The sequence below is a fragment of the Cervus canadensis genome, chromosome 26 (genome assembly GCF_019320065.1).
Source record: "Cervus canadensis isolate Bull #8, Minnesota chromosome 26, ASM1932006v1, whole genome shotgun sequence".
Lineage (NCBI taxonomy): Eukaryota > Metazoa > Chordata > Mammalia > Artiodactyla > Cervidae > Cervus > Cervus canadensis.
The window spans coordinates 4,133,490-4,153,416 of NC_057411.1; the positions used below are offsets into that span (position 1 = coordinate 4,133,490).

The 19,927-nt window shown below is 38.0% G+C and overlaps 1 protein-coding gene across 15 annotated transcripts in view; it reads right to left on the minus strand.

Moving 5' to 3' along the window:
* The window catches only part of CLOCK (clock circadian regulator), a 131,956-nt gene that overhangs the window by 65,645 nt on the left and 46,384 nt on the right, over window positions 1–19,927 (minus strand). For 7 of the 15 annotated variants that reach the window (XM_043448413.1, XM_043448410.1, XM_043448404.1 and 4 more), the window contains 3 exons: window positions 4,775–4,858; window positions 4,214–4,288; window positions 1,239–1,328 (listed from right to left, as the gene is read on the minus strand). In XM_043448413.1, the coding sequence (XP_043304348.1) occupies window positions 1,239–1,285 (47 nt within the window). In that variant the 5' untranslated portion in view covers window positions 1,286–1,328; window positions 4,214–4,288; window positions 4,775–4,858. Of the gene's footprint in view, window positions 1–1,238; window positions 1,329–2,871; window positions 2,979–4,213; window positions 4,289–4,774; window positions 4,859–19,927 lie in introns of all 15 variants that reach the window. The other 8 variants (XM_043448414.1, XM_043448416.1, XM_043448415.1 and 5 more) reach the window with 3 other exon arrangements.

Genomic DNA, 19,927 nt, shown 5'->3' on the forward strand with positions numbered 1-19,927 from the left:
TGGCAAAGTATGCACCTTCACTATTTACCTCACAGAAAAGGGAAGGAAGCTGCCTCTAGATGTCAAAAGTCATTTCTATACACAAGTTTAGCTATAAAATTCTTAAAGAATCCCCTATGGAAAAACCACACAGTATACGAAAATAAAAGCATAGGAACTTTAGAGTCAGAGAGATCAACACCGGTCGTAACTCCAGCTTATTATTTACTGTGTGACCTTAAAACAAGCTATTGAACCTCTCTGACCTACAGATCCCTCATCTGTAAAATCTCATGGAATTATTGTGAAATTAAATGAAGTTAAAGCACAAAAAGTGCTCTGCGTGTTAGCTGTCAGAGTACGTATTTTTAAAAAGCTTTCACTGTATTTCATCAAATTTAAGATACCACTGATGATAAAACTTATTATGTCCACTAAAAGTCAAAGTGAAGTTGCTCGGTCGTGTCCAACTCTTTGCAACCCCACGGACTGTAGCCCACCAGGCTCCTCCACCCATGGGATTTTCCAGGCAAGATACTGGAGTGGTTGCCATTTCCTTCTCCAGGAGATCTTCCCGACCCAGGGATTGAACTCGGGTCTCCTGCTTTGCAGGCAGACGCTTTACTCTCTGAGCCACCAGGGAAGTCCATTATTACGTCCACTAAGAAATTTAAAAATACTACCAATTAAAAAAAAAAAATACTACTAATTAAACTCTGATAAGCCTACTCTAAGATGAACTCTAGTGTCAAACATGTTAAAAGGTAAAAAAAAAAGTTAAAGAAGTCTTAAAATCAAAGAAACGAGGAGGCCTATCCTTTACCAAGAGGAAGATTTAAAGATTATAATTTCAACTAACCTCTTATGAGTCACCTCTCATGAGTTACCTCTTATGAGTCACACATGCTAAGATGTTTAATGGGCTGAAGTTAGAACCAATAGATAAGGAGATAGATGATTCCAGAAAGTGCCAAGGAAACCCCTGAAATTGTTATAATTCCTTTCAGAACAGTTCTGACCAAATCACTCAGAATTACAGCTCAAGAGCCATTTAGAACACAAGCCACATGCTGTTGACTTTGGCTCTAGATAATACATTTTACTCTTACATGACATTTGCTCAGTACAGAAGCTATGCATAATAGTATTAATGATTAAGCATAACACTTCTTTTATCAGTGATACAGACCATTACTCTAACAGTGAATTGTTAAAATAGCTTTACATAATTCAAAATAAATGAGTCTCTAAAAACATACCTGTCAACAAGTGAGCTCATTTTACTACAGCTTACGGTAAACAACATAACATGCTACGTTTTCGTCTTGTGGTAGACATTTGTACTTCTCCTTGAGTGGAAGGAAAAGTAAACAGTCATTAGTTTTCTAGAAAACTGATTTATACAAACATAGTATTAAATAATTTGAGAAACACTATATGTTTATCATAGAGATTTTAAAATGTTTCTGTTTCTACAAAGGGCTAGAACATTATTTTCAAGAAAATAATCCTTAGCTAAAGGCACATTTAAGGTTTTGTTTTGTTTTCTTCTATAAAAAGAGCTAAAGAGGAAAAAAAAATTGAAGACCATAATTCATTTCCTTTCTATAATAAAATAATCAAAAAGCCACTATATTCAGTATAGATTATAACTATGTAACTACGTAAGTAGGCTACATATGTCAGTCTAGGTAAGTAAGCTTTAAGAACACCAGCTAATGGGTGATAAACATTTGCTAAAAGTCTATTTTCTATTAAACAGTACAGTTAGCTTTGGAAATACAAGGATGAGAGATACAATCATTATAGGCAAAAATCTGCAATTAAATAGGGAGGCAGATAACTAAATAATTACAGTAACAGAGATAATGAAGGTATATGGGGGGAGTCAGACGAAATATTCTTGATGACAGTCATATTGTCAGGCAGCAGAAATTCTTGTTATCGAAAATGTGGTCCTGAGACCAACATCATCATCAGAGAGCTTGTTAAAATACAGAATCTTGAGACCAGCTCTAGTCCTAGTAAAGCAGAACCCACATTTTAACAAGGTCCCCATGTGATTTGTATGACCATTTAAGTTTCAGACGTAACAGGCTAAAGGACAAGAGGTAATAGTTGACAGGATTCTAGGCCACAAGAATAGCAATATGCAAAGGCACGGGCCTTTATGAGATGAGAGGGCATCACATTTGAGGAACTTTTCTCTTTAGAGAAAAATGTAGGTATATTACAACTGAAAGTTTTAATTACCAGAGTATAAAGTGAGAGACAGCAAGAGTAGTAAGGGGGTGAAGGCAAGTAAACTGAAGAACAGCCTTATTATAAAGTTTCATATTCACACCGAAAGAATTAAAATTTGCTGCTTTAAAACTCAATCATAAGCCTAAAATTTCTCTCTATATTCTATGCAGTTTTTCTAAAGTAGAAGGCAGGTTTTACCCATAAAAGATACAGTCATGAGTTAAATATTGAATGAACACCTTAATTCTAATATCGTAACAGTTTTGAGCCAAAAGAAACTTAATTTAAAATTTAGAAAATAGTGTAAGTTGATCTGTCACTCTGAACCAGAGAATATTAAAGAACATGAGATTCTAAAATACTCAATCACTGTTTTCAAATGTACACTCATGAGAGGAAGACAGTAACTCTTGATAAATGAGGCCGGGTTGCCTATGTGGTTACGGATGCAGAAGTGGAACAGTGCAGGGCTAAGAGTTCTTAGAAAATAGTGGGGAGGATAATGGGGCGGGGGTAGAGGGGGACGGTGGTTAAGAAAAATAAAAAGAACTTCAGGATAAAATAGTGATTTTAAGCGTCTGGGTCAACATCATTAAACACAACACAAAATTACAGAGTTTCAGAGTTAGAAGAGACTTTAAAGATCACCTAGGTACAGCCCTCTGGTCCAAGAGACATACTTATCTTCATGATAATAACAGAGGTTGGTTCTAACACTAGAACAAAAAGAACAGTCCAAAGGTAACAGAGCCAACCTGGGAGAATTAAAAAAGAACAGTTTCAGTTTACAGTTAAAAGACCAGATCTGAGCCTTACATGGCACCAAGCAGCCACTTGTTTAATTATGAGGAGACAGAATAGGGCAAACTAGAGGGGAAAAAAAGACCCAAAGAATAAGGATTTAAAGACTATACAGGAGGGACCATGCTGACTCTAAGGGAGGTGAATCCAAAATGCTTTATAAGACAGACTGATGCTTTCTTAAGCTATTTTATTATTGTTGGTTAACAGGATTTTTCCAAACACTATTTGCTGTCCAACTAATTGCGGCAACACAAAATTACATCTCTGACAGCTTAGTCCAAGATCTTTTCTCTACTTGTCCAGCCAACTGATAGGCACGCTATATTTAAGGGAAAGATAAAAGGAAGAAGTGAAGTAGGCCCAATTAAGTAAAGTAACTTTTAGAAGATTCCCCTTGATTAACAAAACAAAGTGGTAATGTGGGAGCAGCCACAGGTCTTGTGTCGGGACTATTCTAGGACCCATGTTTTCAGTACTAAAAGACTAGGTATAGTTTACACATGCTCATGTTATGAATTCTAAGGACTCACTTTTAGAAGACATGTGAAGTTCCTACTCATAGCAAGGAATTTCTAATACCTATTAAATATTGTTAAAACTCTTTTTCCTTAAATATTGACATTAATAGACCAGTGTGGTATGCAGTAAAATGTCTTTAAAAGGAACAGCTGCAGTAGTTGGAACAAAGGATCAAGCTACAGCTAGGAACCGCATGCTCCTTTACATAAGCAACTTGCGCTCAAAGCCATTCAGTGATATGAATTCCCAGCTGAGTAAGCACCCCATTACTATTTTATCACAATGGAGGGCAGGATGGCATAAGTCTTTTATAAACATCATTTTAAAAACAACCCTGTAAAAAATTTATCAAATGGGGAGCTATTAATAACTAATAAACTGTATAAGCAATTCAAAGTTTGCCAATATTGAAGCAGGTATGTTTTAAATTCAGCACACAACATTACAGGTAACTAACAGAAAATCTCAGTACCCGGAAGTCCATCTTTGAAAAAGAATTCATATACAATGTAACACATTCTGTATTACAAATAAATTATGCAGTATCTAATGATATGATGCTACTTGTCCTCTGAATCCCATCTGCTGTCTTAAAGCTTTCCATTTCTACATCACTAATTTCTCCCTCCAAAACTGCATTATTCTGATCATAATCTTAGTATATTACCTTAAAGAAAAAATGAAACACAAAACTTCCTTGACCCACCAATCTCCTTCAGGTTCCGTCCTCCTTTTCTGCTCCCTTTCACAGAAAAACAACTTGTCAATTGTGTACAGTTGGTATTTCAAGATCTTTAATTAATTCCCCTCTCTCATTTTAAAACTTAGTGTTGATTTTCACAAATGTATACCTGTTCAAAGTTTAAAGTGTCCGAAAAGTTTTACAAGACTTTTTAAAAAACCAAAGTTCTCTGATTCCCATATTCTACCTTCAACCCCTTTCATCTTGTTAACTCCTTCCTTTGATAGTTAACTGCCCATCTCTAATACCTCTTACTACTTCTTGATTCTTTCTGTTCCAGGTGGGGTGACTACACAGTCCCAATTTATTCACGTAGTCCCAATGAAATTATTAAAAGCACTTGCTTCTGATCCAAAAAGTATCTTTAGCCCTTCATCTACAGAATTCCACTATGAAAAATAATAATGTAGCACTGACTCTCCCCAACTCATTTTCCTAGGGAAGTGTCATTTCAAAGTACATTTCAAGATAGAATCATTTCATTACCTTTTGTATTTCTGAGATCTTTGAACTGATTCTTCAGAAAACTATAAGTTTTCTTCTGTACGGCTGACCATCAGTCTCAGAATTCTGTTCAAACAAGAAAAATTTTGTTAGATTTACTCAACTTATATAGACATTTATCATAAAAGAGGTTTTAAAATAATTTTGAAACGTAAAATTTAGAATTTTGTCACAAAACAATATATAAGAAATGCTAACTCAGAGGGATGGGATGGGGAGGGAGGTGGGAGGGGGGTTCAGGATGGGGAACACATGTAAATCCATGGCTGATTCATGTCAATGTATGGCAAAACCACTACAATACTGTAAAGTAATTAGCCTCCAACTAATAAAAATAAATGAAAAAAAAAAAAGAAATGCTAAACACTAATAATTGGTTCTAAAAGAACTTTAAAAAACTACAACCACTTTTAATTCTACTACAGAAGTTAAAAGACAAAAGTATAAAAGTAAGTATAACTATAAGGTATGTTAATGAACATACCTATATATGTGCTAACAAACACTCATATGATGAATATATGTATGTAATTTGTAACAGATGTAATTTGTAACAGAGATCAAGTGTGGTGGGGGGAAGAGAAGCAAAAGAGTAGAGTTTTTAAAGTTATCCGCTTAAGATACATTATTAACATTATGGTAAGCACAAAGAAAACACCTATAGAGGATACCTAAAAAGGAAATGAGAAAAGAATCAAAGCAGAATCAAAGAATCAAACCCTATAAAAAAATTTTTTTTAATCAATGAAACACAAAGGAAGACCAGAGGGAAAAAAGTGGAAAAAGCTACAAGACGGACAAAAAATGAATGAAACAGTAAGTCTTTCCCTATCAGTAATTATTTTAATTGCAAATAAACTGAAGTTGCCAATCAAAAGAGAGAGTAGGTAAATGGATTAAAAAAACAAGATCCAACTATATGCTATCTATGAGACACACTTTAGATTTAAGGATATACAGAGACTGAAAGTAAAAGTCTGGAAAAAGATATTCCATCCATACGATAACCAAGAAAGCAAGAACAGCCATATTTGTATCAGGTAAAACAGACTTTAAGTAAATAACTGTCACAAAAGATTAAAACATTATATAAAAATAAAAGCATCAAATTTATCAGGAAGATAAAACAAATGCAGGTACAATTACATCCATTTCACATGCTAGCAAGGTAATGCTCAAAATCTTTCAAGCTAGGCTTCAATAGTACACGAACTGAGAATTTCCAGATGTGCAAGCTGTGGAACGAGAGATCAAAATTGCCAACATCCACTGGATCATAAAAAAAAGTAAGAGAATTCCAGAAAAACACCTGTATCTGCTTAACTGACTATACTTAAAGCCTTTGACTGTGTGGATCACAACAAACTGTGCAAAATTCTTAAAGAGATGGGAGTACCAGACCACCTTAATTGCCTCCAGAGAAATCTGTACTCAGGTCAAGAAGCAACAGATAAACTGGACATGGAACAACGGACTGGTTCCAAATTGGGAAAGGAGTTATGTCAAGGCTGTATATTGTCACCCTGCTTATTTATTTAACTTCTAAGCAGTGTACTTCATGTGAAATGCTAGGCTGGATGAAGTACAAGCTGGAATCAAGACTGCCAAGTATGGAATCAACAACCTCAAGTATGCAGATGATATCACCCTAATGGCAGAAAGTGAAGAGGAACCAAAGAGCCTCTTTATGAAAGTGAAAGAGAAGAGTGAAAAAGCTGGCTTAAAACTCAATATTCAAAAAACTAAGGTCATGGCATCCGGTCCCATCACTTCATGGCAAATAGACGGGGAAACAATGGAAACAGTGGCAGACTTTATTTTCTTGGGCTCCAAAATCACTGCAGATGGTGATTACAGCCATGAAATTAAAAGATACTTGCTCCTTGGAAGAAGAGCAATGACCAACCTAGACAGCATATTAAAAAGCAGACACATCACTTTGCTGACAAAGGTCCATACAGTCAAAGCTATGGTTTTTCCAGTAGTCATATACAGATACGAGTGCTGGATCATAAAGAAGGCTGAGCACCGAAGAATTGATGCTTTCAAACTGTGGTGCTGGAGAAGAATCCTGAGAGTCCCTTGGACAGCCAGGAGATCAAACCAGTCACTTTTAAAGGAAATCAACCGTGAATATTCATTACTGATACTGAAGCTGAAGCGCCAATAGTTTGGCCACCTGATGCCAAGAGCCAACTCACTGGAAAAAACCCTGATGCTGGGAAAGATTGAGGGCAGGAGAAGGGGACAACAGAGGATGAGATGGTTGAATAGCATCACTGACTCAATGGACAGGAGTTTGAGCAAACTCCAGGAAATAGTGAAAGACTGGGGAGCCCAGCGTGCTGCAGTCCATGGGGTCACAAAGGATTGGACACAACTTAGCAACTTTACAACAATGAAAACTCAATCACTGTGAATAATTGAATTAACCAAGACCAACCCAACCGTACCACACTTAATGCAAAACTTTACAGTTATAGTTTGCATCTGACCTATGCAATGTCCATTTTACATAATTTTTTAAAAACCAAGAATATGCTATGTATGTAATATGACAGCAAGACACAGGGAAATTTATGACAGCAGAAAAAGAGGGGGTATTTTTGAGCACAAAAAGAGACTGTTTTTTTAATGTCAACAACAAAAGATATCCCTGGAGATTAGGGACTCAAATAAATATAAAAGGTCTAAATAAAAAACACCAGAGCAATAGAACTGAATTCCTAAAATGCACATGAAGCAAATTCAGAAGCCAGTTCCTAGTGTCCTATTTGGTTTTAAGTGTTTTGGGATAGAGCCAGTCATAATAAAAGCAACTAATAAACCCAGCATACTGGAGGAGTGAAAGTAGAAGACCATGAGTTTAGAGTCAGAAAGGCAGGGATGAAAATCTTTGGGACAATTAACTTAATTATCCTAAGCCTCAGAATTCTTACCTAAGGCAGCTGTTATGAAGTCTAAAGGATATGTAGGGATACCAATTATTAACAAAATAAACACAACTAGAAACTCCCCCTTTAAAACCAAAATAAAAGGCTTAAACATCTGCAGCATGACAAACAGTTATTTTCTACCATATTGCTGCTGCTGCTGCTAAGTCGCTTCAGTCGTGTCCGACTCTGTGCGACCCCAGAGACGGCAGCCCACCAGGCTCCGCCATCCCTGGGATTCTCCAGGCAAGAACACTGGAGTGGGTTGCCATTTCCTTCTCCAGTGCATGAAAGTGAAAAGTGAGAGTGAAGTCACTCAGTCATGTCTGCCTCTTAGCGACCCCATGGACTGCAGCCTACGAGGCTCCTCTGTCCATGGAATTTTCCAGGCAAGAGTACTGGAGTGGGTGCCATTGCCTTCTTCGTTCTATCATATTCAGTTCAGTTCAGTTCAGTTCAGTTCAGTCGCTCAGGCATGTCTGACTCTTTGTGACCCCATGAATCGCAGCACGCCAGGCCTCCCTGTCCATCAACAACTCCCGGAGTTGACTCAAACTCATGTCCATCGAGTCGGTGATGCCATCCAGCCATCTCATCCTCTGTCGTCCCCTTCTCCTCCTGCCTTCAATCCCTCCCAGCATCAGGGTCTTTTCCAATGAGTCAACTCTTCGCATGAGGTGGCCAAAGTATTGGAGTTTCAGCTTCAGCATCAGTCCTTCCAATGAACACCCAGGACTGATCTCCTCTAGGATGGACTGGTTGGATCTCCTTGCAGTCCAAGGGACTCTGAAGAGTCTTCTCCAACACCATAGTTCAAAAGCATCAATTTTTCGGCACTCAGCTTTCTTCACAGTCCAACTCTCACATCCATACATGACCACTGGAAAAACCATAGCCTTGACCAGATGGACCTTTGCTGGCAAAGTAATGTCTCTGTTTTTTAATATGCTATCTGGGTTAGTCATAAGTTTCCTTCCAAGGAGTAAGTGTCTTTTAATTTCATGGCTGCAGTATTAGGTATCCCTAAAAGTTATTCAAAAGAGTTTAAAACTGAAACAAAACTAACAACAACAAAAAAGTATGACTAAATAAGGAGCCACGAAGAAAACAAACAGCTGATAAATGTAAAAATTATTCCTGGCAAGGAGCTTTCTCTGGTAGCTCAGCTGGTAAAGAATCTGCCTGCAATGCAGGAGACCTCAGTTCGATCCCTGGGTTGGGAAGATCCTATGGAGAACGGAACAGCTACCCACTCTAGTATTCTGGCCTGGAGAATTCCACAGACTGTATAGTCCATGGGGGTGGAAAAAAGTTGACACAACTGAGTGATTTTCACTTTCTTTCAACAGAAATAAAAGAAGTGAAGTAAAAACATATTATAGCTAAATAGTAGTGATTCCTTAAAAATTCTACTTCATATATTATCATTCAGCAAATATTTACTGAGTGCTCATACAAGTGTCCAGTAGTACACTGACTGTAGTTTTGAAATGGAGAAATAGACACAGCCACTGCATTTGAGGTGCTTCCCAGAGAAGGCACAAAATGCTCTCTGAGAGAGCATTCTCTGTGACACAAAACAAAACTGTGTCACTCCGGGAGCGACACAGAAGTTAGGGAAGTCTCCTGAAGGAGTGACACATAAACTGAGATCTTAAGGAAAAAATTAGATTTCACTAAGCAGAGAGAAATTTCATCAATGTCAAGAGAAAATGTACACAAAGGTCTGGAGACATGAGAAGGAACTGTGATTTTAGAATACTACCAAGCACCTGAGTGATGACTGGAGCAAACACCTAGGGACCAGGGGTAACAGAGGTGGCAGTAAGAGACGATAAAGATGAGGTGAGCGGATCATGAAAGGTCACGTGAAGGTAACTCCCGACCCCACTGCCCCCAGTTACGACACTGAAAAGTTTTAAGCAGGAAACTGACATTAATAGACACTTGTTCTTTTGAGCCACCATCTGGTTACAACACAGAAAAGAGAATATAAGAAACCAGGACTAGAATTAGAATGGTAGAAGTATAGTTTTGTCACAGTTCAGGTAAAACAATATAGAAGCAGAGATCATTTTAAAAAATGGAAATTTTAATATAGATACTGAGGTGACTAGACAGAATTTGGTGACTGATTAACAGAAGTTGGGGGCAGGGAGAAGGCAAGAGTATCACTCAAATTTTGGCTTGGACATCTGTGGGGTGGATAGGTAATACTGGAGGAGTAAACTGGAGAAAAGAGGGAGGGAATGATGTTGAAAGCACTGGCTAACATTTATTGAACATTTACTACGTGCCAGGCATTCTTCAAAGTTTTCTCTCACTTAAGACTCAACAATCACATGAAGTAGGCTCTGTTATTATCTCCATTTTACAGATGTGGAAACTGAAACACAAAGAGAATATGTAAGCTAGCTCGCCAAGATGAGCAGTAAGGCTAAGACATAAAACCCAATCATTTAGCTTGAACTATGCTCTTAATCAGGCTTCCCTGGTATCTCAACTGATAAAGAATCTGCCTGCAACCCAGGAGACCCCGGTTAGATTCCTGGTCAGGAAGATCCCCTACAGAAGGGATAGGCTATCCACTGCAGTATTCTTGGGCTTCCCTGGCAGCTCAGATGGTAAAGAATCCACGTGCAATGCAGAAGACCTGGATTCGATCCCTGGGTTGGGAAGATCCCCTGGAGGAGGGCATGCCAACCCACCAGTATTCTTGCCTGGAGAATCGCCATGGACAGAGAAGCCTGGCGGGTTACAGTCCGTGGGGTCACAGAGAATCGGACACGACTGAGCGACTAAGCACAGCTCACAGCAGCACGCTCTTAATCACTGTCAAACAAGCACCTCACAAACACTTCTAATGACGCATACAGCTTTAGACATGTTATGCTTAAGATATCTATGGGACATGGAAGAGGAGAAACATCGAGCTGCTGCTGCTGCTAAGTCGCTTCAGTCGTGTCCAATCTGTGTGACCCCACAGACGGCAGCCCACCAGGCTGGCCCGTCCCTGGGATTCTCCAGGCAAGAACACTGGAGTGGGCTGCCATTTCCTTCTCCAGTGCGTGCAGGCATGCTAAGTCACTTCAGTCATGCAGGCAGCTGGAAACACGGGTGTGGCTTTCAGGAAAGAACTGGGTGAAGAATATGCACAGTAAAGATAATGATTAGATGGACTTCTCTAGAAAAAAAACATACAAAAGGAGAAAAAAGGCTAAGACTAAAATCTGATGAAAAAAGTAACATTTCAGAGACAAGCAGAAGAGTAGCCAATAAAATGGGGAAAAGGCAGAGCAAAAAATGTAAAGAAATGGGCTTCGGAAACAGTTCCTGAATGTGAATTATGGATCATGGACATAACAGAAGTACCTAGCCCATAAAATTGTTCTGATGATCAGCTATGTTACATGTTTGAAAAAGTATGTAGAAAACCCAACAAATGAGTGATAAATTTCAATTATCAGTTCAGTTCAGTCGCTCAGTCGTGTCCGACTCTTTGCGACCCCGTGAACTGCAGCACGCCAGGCCTCCCTGTCCATCACCAACTCCCGGAGTCCACCCAAACCCATGTCCATCGAGTCAGTGATGCCATCCAGCCATCTCATCCTCTGTCATCCCCTTCTCCTCCTGCCTTCAATCTTTCCTAGCATCAGGGTCTTTTCAAATGAATCAGCTCTACTCATCAGGTGGCCAAAGTATTGGAGTTCCAGCTTCAGCATCAGTCCTTCCAATGAACACCCAGGACTGATCTCCTTTAGGATGGACTTGTTGGATCTCCTTGCAGTCCAAGGGACTCTCAAGAGTCTTCTTCAACACCACAGTTCAAAAGCATCAATTCTTCGGCACTCAGCTTTCTTTAGAGTCCAACTCTCACATCCATACATGACCACTGGAAAAAACCATAGCCTTGACTAGACAGATCTCTGTTGGCAAAGTAATGTCTCTGCTTTTTAATATTCTGTCTAGGTTGGTCATAACTTTCCTTCCAAGGAGTAAGCATCTTTTAATTTCACGGCTGCAGTCACCATCTGCAATGATTTTGGAGCCCCCCAAAATAAAGTCAGTCACTGTTTCCACTGTTTCCCCATCTATTTGCCATGAAGTGATGGGACCGGATGCCATGATCTTAGTTTTCTGAATGTTGAGCTTTAAGCCAACTTTTTCACTCTCCTTTTTCACTTTCATCAAGAGGCTCTTTAGTTCTTCACTTTCTGCCATAAGGGTGGCATCATCTGCATATCTGATTCTGCATCATCTGCATCATCTGCATATCCCGGCAATCTTGATTCCAGCTTGTGCTTCATCCGGTTCAGCATTTCTCATGAGGTATTCTGTATATAAGTTAAATAAGCAGGGTGACAATATACAGCCTTGGCGTACTCCTTTTCCTATTTGGAACCAGTCTGTTGTTCCATGTCCAGTTCTAACTGTTGCTTCCTGACTTATAATTAGTATTAATAATACCATCAGCTAGACAGAACAGGACCAATCAAAGATAAAGAAGAGAGCCATGAAGGATTATTTGTCGCTAAAAGAAAAGAGTACTTCAAGAAGTTGACAATGTCAACACTGTGCTGAGGACAAGGAATGACTCTCAAGTGTCCACCACACTTAAGAACAGTCTGAGGAGTCTGTGACAGAGACATGTGACAGACACTGAACAGTGCTGTCAGAGAGGACATGGGGACTCCCTTTCTTAAAAAAGGTTTGGTGAGAAGTGTCTATAACTTGAAACGCTTAAGTCCTTTGACCTAGTAATCTCATTCTGGGGGAGGAAAAAAAAGGAAATAATCAGAGATGTATCCAAAAAGTTTGACAAAGTTTGACAGGGAATGCATTATTATTTAAAACAGTAATGCTGGAAAGATTTAAACACCCAGCAGCAGTAACAGTGACATTAAAATATATTGAACATAAATCCAAAATATGTCAAAATATCAACTGTTCTTATTTGAGTAATTAGCTTATGGACTTTTTCCATTTTTACTTTTTCTTTAGCACTTTCTAAAATTTTTCTAAGAACATGTATTATTTTAAAACAAGGGAACCTAAACTGCTGCCTTTTTCTTGTTTATTTCCTTTTAACTATCCAACATTAGAGCCTGGGCTAAGGAAAAAAAAACATGAGTAACAAAGTAACACGCTACTACTACCACACATGAGTAAGAGAGACTATCTTCCTATGTACTTGTTCCTGTAACTTAAAGAAGCAGCATTTTATTTCATCTAATCATTAATATTAAATTACTAATTTACAAGGTTTAACTCAAGAACCTCAGTTTAAAAAATGGAAACTACAATAAATCCTTTTCTAACCTAATAACCTATTGACCTACTGACCTACTTTGGAATTTAGGTTAGTTAAATCTGATATCACAGATCTTTCTGGGACTGAGGGATCTATTGATATAAACATTAATTAAAAGTAGTGCTGAAATTTAATTGATATAATACAAAACCCAACAATCCTTAACTATGTTTATCATCATTTATGAAAAAGTCAAACTTGCTTCTGCAGATTACTGTTTGTATTATAGGTAAGAAGATAATTATTTCTAAGAGAACAATTTTAACTTGTAAAGAAAGGCTGAAATACTTTTAAAATTATTTAACAAATGAGTAAAGATGAAATTTAAGTTCTCAATGAAATAAAGTTCTCAATTTATTCAGTACTGAATGGGAACATTAGTTCACCTCGACAATAGATATGAAACATTAGCATGATAAAAAATTCTTGATTCTACAGCAGTTTGTAACACCAACTTAAATCTAAAATTGACAGTAAAAACAAGAAACACACCCTAAAGTCTCATGATCCAGACCTCTTAGAACCAAAGAATATTCTGGTTCAAGACAAACATCAAATGCTATCAAAATTCTACCCTGTCAATACCTAGATGTGAAGCATTTTTGAAGCCTCATTAAGTAAACAAAAACTGAAAGATTAATACAGCTCTTTTGGTAGCACACAAGACTACTGCAATTATTCAACAAATTTATTTCTTCAAATAATGTCTGAGTCCCCTGTGGCTCAGCCAGTAAAGAATCTGCCTGCAATGTGGGAGACCTGGGTTCAATCCCTGGGTTGGGAAGATTCCCCGGAAAAGGGAAAGGCTACCCACTCCAGTATTCTGGCCTGGAGAAGTCCATGGACTATATGGAAAGTTCAAGGGGATGCAAAGAGTCGGACACAACTGAGCACTTTCACTTTCACTTTCCCTCTTCATATGATGGACTGATCTGGTCCATACAGTACGTGAGTACCTTAACCCTTTTTTGAGATCAGAGTGAGGCCTGAGACTGTCCTCAGCCTCAAATGAGCCTCACAGAAGATCTGAAGTGCAGCAAGAGTTCAAGCCCAAGACTCAGCATCAACTACATACTGAACCAGGTACCACACCCCAAACCTGGATGCCATCCTGCACCAAGCCCTACATTAGTATTCACAGGAAGAAAGAAGGGACCCTCTAGTAGGCAGAATAAGGCCCCACTAAAAGAACCATGCCCTAATCCCTGAAATCGGCAAAGACATTTCAAAAAGGGACTGCATAGATGCAATAAGGTTAAAGATTTTGAGATGAGTAGTTAGTTTATGCCAGATTATCTGGGTGATCCAATGTAATCACACAAGTCTTTAAAAGCAGAGGACCTGTCCTGCCCATGGTCAGAGCGATATGAGACAAAAGAGAAAGAGGCAATGTGGCTGGTTTTGAAGGTGAAAGAAGACAGCCACAAGTCAAGAAATATAGGCAGCTTCTGGAAGCTTGAAGATAGAAGGAAACGTTCTCTCTCCTCTGAGGCTCCCAGCAAGAATGCAGCCCTACTACTACCTCTTACCTTTAGCCCAGTGAGACCCTTATCAAACTTCTGAGCTGCAAGACTATAAGACAGTAATAATAAATTTGTTCTGTTTTAAACCATTAAGTCTGCAGTACTTTCTACGTTTGTCATTCTATGGCAGTGTTAGAAACTTAATACAGGTCTAAAATCTCTGGCTGCTCTTGATAAATCTGGCTTTCCCAAACCCTTTCTCCCTCCATAGTCACAATAATCTACCTAGGAAACCACAGGGACTAATCCCATTATGCCCTACTTTCCTTCGTATCAGTCACCAGGAGAGGATCAAGACTCAGGTCATCCCACACCACCCAGACTTTTGTTCCTACACACTCTGTATAACCCCACATTGATACCTTCCCCCTTTCTTTCTCAATTTTCAAAATCCTTTGATTGTGTCCTCTAGACATATTATCATTAGCAAAACATCCTCTTTCCTCAGTATTGTTTTTGCACACTCTCTTCCCACTTCCTGCCCCAACAGAGCTCTCTTCGCCAGGAGTTCTGCTCTCACTCCAGGCCTTACCATTTACCATTGGGGGAACTCAAGAAGTCTGCTGGGCTGCATTTCTTTCTGGAAATTTGAACAGGAAAATCTGTTTCCCAGTCTTTACAAGCTTCTAAAGGCTGCCTGCAACCTTTGGCTCAGGGATCCCCTCCTCAATGATCAAAGCCAGGAGCAGGTCACATCCTTCTCAGGTCATCATTTCTTTTGCTTCCCTCTCACCTTATCAAGACACTTGTAATTACACTGGGCCCACCCAGATAATCCAAGATAATGATCCCATTATAAGGTCAGCTGATTAGCAACCTTTACTCCTCTTTGTCATCAAACCTAACAGTCACAGTTTCTGGGAACTTAGGACATGGACATCACTGAAGGACCATTATTGTGCCTACCACATAGTATGACCCAAGAAAATTCTCTGGTGAACAGAAAATATCCTCTGGGGATAAACATTAAATAATCTGATCCATCAATAGGTAAGACTGTATCACCATTCAGAATTTTATAACTACCTGAACTCTTTTCCTTTTGTTTTTCTTGAAGGGAACTGAGAAATACTGTAGATGAGAATCCCAGCTGCATGAGTTCAAATGCAACTGAATGTCTAACTTTACTGCTATATGCAATAGGCTCAAGGCATGCTTTTCTCAATGGCCAAAGTCTTAGTTTAATATCCAAATGAATAAGACAGCAGATTTCCCTTTTGGACAATTATTTAATGGGCTACACCACGTAAAATGGCATAATCTGTAAATATCAAACAGATGTCTAACAGGATTGAACAATCCCAGCCTTTCTGGAATGTTTTATTTTTAAGAGGCACTTTATGTAAATTTCTGAGATGGGTCTCCAGAAGAAGAGAGAGCAAATTATATCAACCCAAAAGAAGTACAGATTTTTTTTTTTTTTTTAGAAGTACAGATTTTTATCAGTGCTATAAAACTACAGGGACCTGTCAAGAAATTTGATTAAGTACCACTACGAAAATAATAGGTTTAGGGTCAGCTCATGAGATGTTTAACAACTTATGTTTAATAATCTTATAACAATGTTTTGACATATACTTTCTCAATGAGGCCACCAGATGCACATAAATACTACCAAAACTTACATCGTCAAGGCCATAAATATTCCTCTTTTTGCAGTGCAATCACTTCACAAAAAAGACAATTGTTTTGATCTATTAAAATTTCGGTAAACTACAAGGTTCCTTTTGTGCAGCCAAGTAGGTCAAGCAAGTTCACAATCATCTGAAAACTAGCTCAAATAAGTTTCGATGCATTCTGAACCACAGATTATTCAGAAAACTGTCATCATCAATGTATTTCTTCTTCACTAAAATCATTATATCTACATTTATTTTCAAGGTAACATTCATTTCCTTTAAATAGTAAGATTTTACAGGGCATGATTTATGTATATGTTGTCCATTTCCACTTCTCTATACCTATTTACTTTTAAAGCTTTCAAATAAACAAAACTACATGGATATATTAAGTACCTTAGCTGACTATTATTTTTTCAATCCACTGACTGACTGCTTGAACGTTGCCTGAAATGACAAGGTCTGGGAAAATCACAGGCCAAAACCCTATCTGAATCTGTTCCGTTTGATACTCCAAGTATCAAGTTCCTTTGATACTCCAAGGGAGTTGGAACTCCCTTGATACAGACACATTTGCAGTATTCAAGTAAGAGTTGTTGTTTAGTCCCTAAGTCATGTCTGACTTTTCTGCAACCCCATGGACTGTAGCCCACCAGACTCCTCTCTCTGTCCATGGGGTTTTCCAGGCAAGAATACAGGGTTGCCATTTTCTTCTTCAGGGAATCTTCCTGACCCAGGGATGCAACCCACATCTTCTGTATTGCAGGCAAGATTTTTTTACTGCTGAGCCATCAGGGAAGCCTTTGAATAATTAAGGATAAAAGAGAATATGTAAATGGCATGCTAATTCACAGCTAGAAGGCCTATGACCAGGCTTCACAGGATGCAACCTAGACATAAGCATTATAGAAGAAAGACATACCCCTGATACAGAAGAAACATGATTTGAGATTTCCACTGATGATTATCTTCAAGTTTGCTATTGAGTCCATGTAGTAAATTTGTGTTTCATATATTTTTCAGTTCTGAAATTACCACTTGATTCTTTTATATGGTTCTATATCAGAGGAGAACTATCTTTCTATTCATTTCAAAAATGTTCACTTTTGCCTCACTGCCCAGGGATATAATATAGCAGTTGCTTTAAAGTCTTTTTCTGATAATTCCATCATCTGAATCATCTCAGGGTTGGCATCTATTTATTGTCTATTCTTGTAAAAAATAGTCAGATTTTCCTGTTTCTTTGTATGTAAAATAATTCTGTATTATAGCCTAGGCATTCTGAATATTAGTTTATGAAATCAGATTCTGTTAACATCTTCTGGAGAATCTGATTTTTTTTGTTGTTGTTGCCTAAGTTATATATTGCATGCCTCCTCTGCATGCACCACTCCAGCAAGTCTAGGATTTGAACAGTGGTTTACATCGTAGGTCAGTTCTCCGTCTTTTCTGTTTCTTTGGGTCTGTCCATGCATGTGTAGCTCATGAGTAAGGTGGGACCTCTGTGAGTCTCCTTTCACATTAGCCCTCTTCTCTGTGAGTTGTCTCCAGCATGCATCAATTTCCCCAAATCCTCTGACGAGAAAAATGGTTTTCTCTCAGTTTTAGTCTTTATGCCACCATGGCAATGCAACTTTATAGACAGAGATGGTCTCAGGGCAGACTTAAGAGAGAAAAAGAATAAAAAAGGGGAGGTGATTTACTTTTCCTTGTCTTCTGGTAAGAAATAAGGGTCTTCTCTTGGGGTTTTTGCAAACTTTCATACCCACTGTGCAGTTCCCTAGTTCAGCCCACTATTTGGTCAAACCTGGGTCATGGAATGAGAGAATACGCATATTCACCACTATACAGGCTATTTTTCAAGTTATGACTTCTCAATTTGCCTATTATTAATTTTCAGAGTCCTTAGATAGCTAGCTGCTTTTGGTATTCTGCTGAGTATTTCATTCTAATCAGTCAGACAGAAGCTTACTCCATTTCGGCCTATTCATTGTATTATATTTATTTCCCAACAGACTTTCACCTCATGGCTTTAGTAGTTCAAGGTGGCTCAGAAGTAAAGAATTCACCTACCAATGCAGGAGACGCAAGTTCAATCCCCAGGTCAGGAAGATTCCATCCTCTGGAGGAGGAAATGGCAACCTACTTCAGTATTCTTGCCTGGAGAATGCCATGGACAGGGGAGCCTGGTGGGCTACAGTCTATAGCGTTGCAGAGAGTCAGACACGACTGATCAACTGAGCACGCATGCACACAACTGGTCATTATCTAGATCACAATTCTATTAGAAATTGCACTGTGGTGAGTTTCTAATCCCATCATTCTCCTAGCATTTCTTACTACCTATGATTCTTCTATTAACAGTCAACTTTCCCTCTGAACCATTTGGTTATCCTGGAAGAAAGTCTGTGCAGAAAATAAAAAATAAATGATCTTTCACTTACCAATGATTCCAGAGTAATGAAATGAGTTATTTTTAAAGAATTATAAACTTTTGAATTCTTATATATTTGGGTTTCAATCTTTAGTTAATATGTATTTTTAAACCTATTGTTATGGAAAATCTCAAATACACACAAAAGTAAAAAAGAATAATGATTAACTCATATATCCATCACCTATTTTCAATAATTATCAAATCACAGTCAATCTTGTTTCACCTATTCTGTCCCTTCCCCACTCCTTCCCATCTTCCTCTGTATTATTTGAATCAAATCCCCCAAACTATATTATCTGTAAATACTCTAGTATGAATTTATAAACTGTAAGGACTTTAAAAAAAACATAATCACAATGTCACTAATTTTAAAAGTTAAAAGATGTGGAAGACCTCTACACACAAAACGAAACATTTCTGAGAGTAATTTTAAAAGATCTAAATACATGGGAGATAAACTATGGTTAATGTATTGAAAGTCTCAATATGGAAAGATATTTAATATATCCAATCCATCTACAGATTCAGCATTAAGCTAGACAATAACAGTAAGAAATAAAAAATACTTAACATGCTTAATATTAAGTAGGGATTTATTATTTATTTACTTCTTTAGGAAACTGACAGGCTGAGTATAAAATCTTAATTGAAATTCAGAAGGGCAAGTACAACCAAAGCAATTTTGAACAACAAAGGTTGGAGAATTTAAAGCTATAATAATTAAGACAGTATGGCACTGGACTAACAACAAAGAATGGAACAGAACAAGCAGCAATGGAACAGAAACAGAGTCCAAAAAGAGACCCACAATTAAACAGTCACCTTACCCACTGAGTTCCATAGCAAAGTACAGTCCTTTCAATAAATAATGCTGCACCAAATGAATTTCCAAGTGGAAAACAAAATAAACCATGAATCCTACCACACACCATGCAAAAACCTAAACACTCAAGTTTATAGAGGAAAACATAGCAGAATTATCTTCTTGGCTTTGAGACAAAGAATCATCAGAACACGCAAAGCTAGGAAACATCTACAAAAGCTAAACATCCAGATACCCTGAGACTCACCATGTTCCCCCTTGGTCATTTATCCAACAGAAAGGCATACATATGTGCCAAAAGACATGCTCAAGAATGTTCACAGCAGAACTGTTTATAGAAGTCAAAAACTGACAATAAACCAAATGCTCATCAACCGTACAATGGATGAATAAATTGTTGTATATACAAATAATGAAGTATTACAAAGCAATGAAAAAGGATGAGCTACTGCCATATGACTCAATATGAATGACTCCTGCCAACAAGAT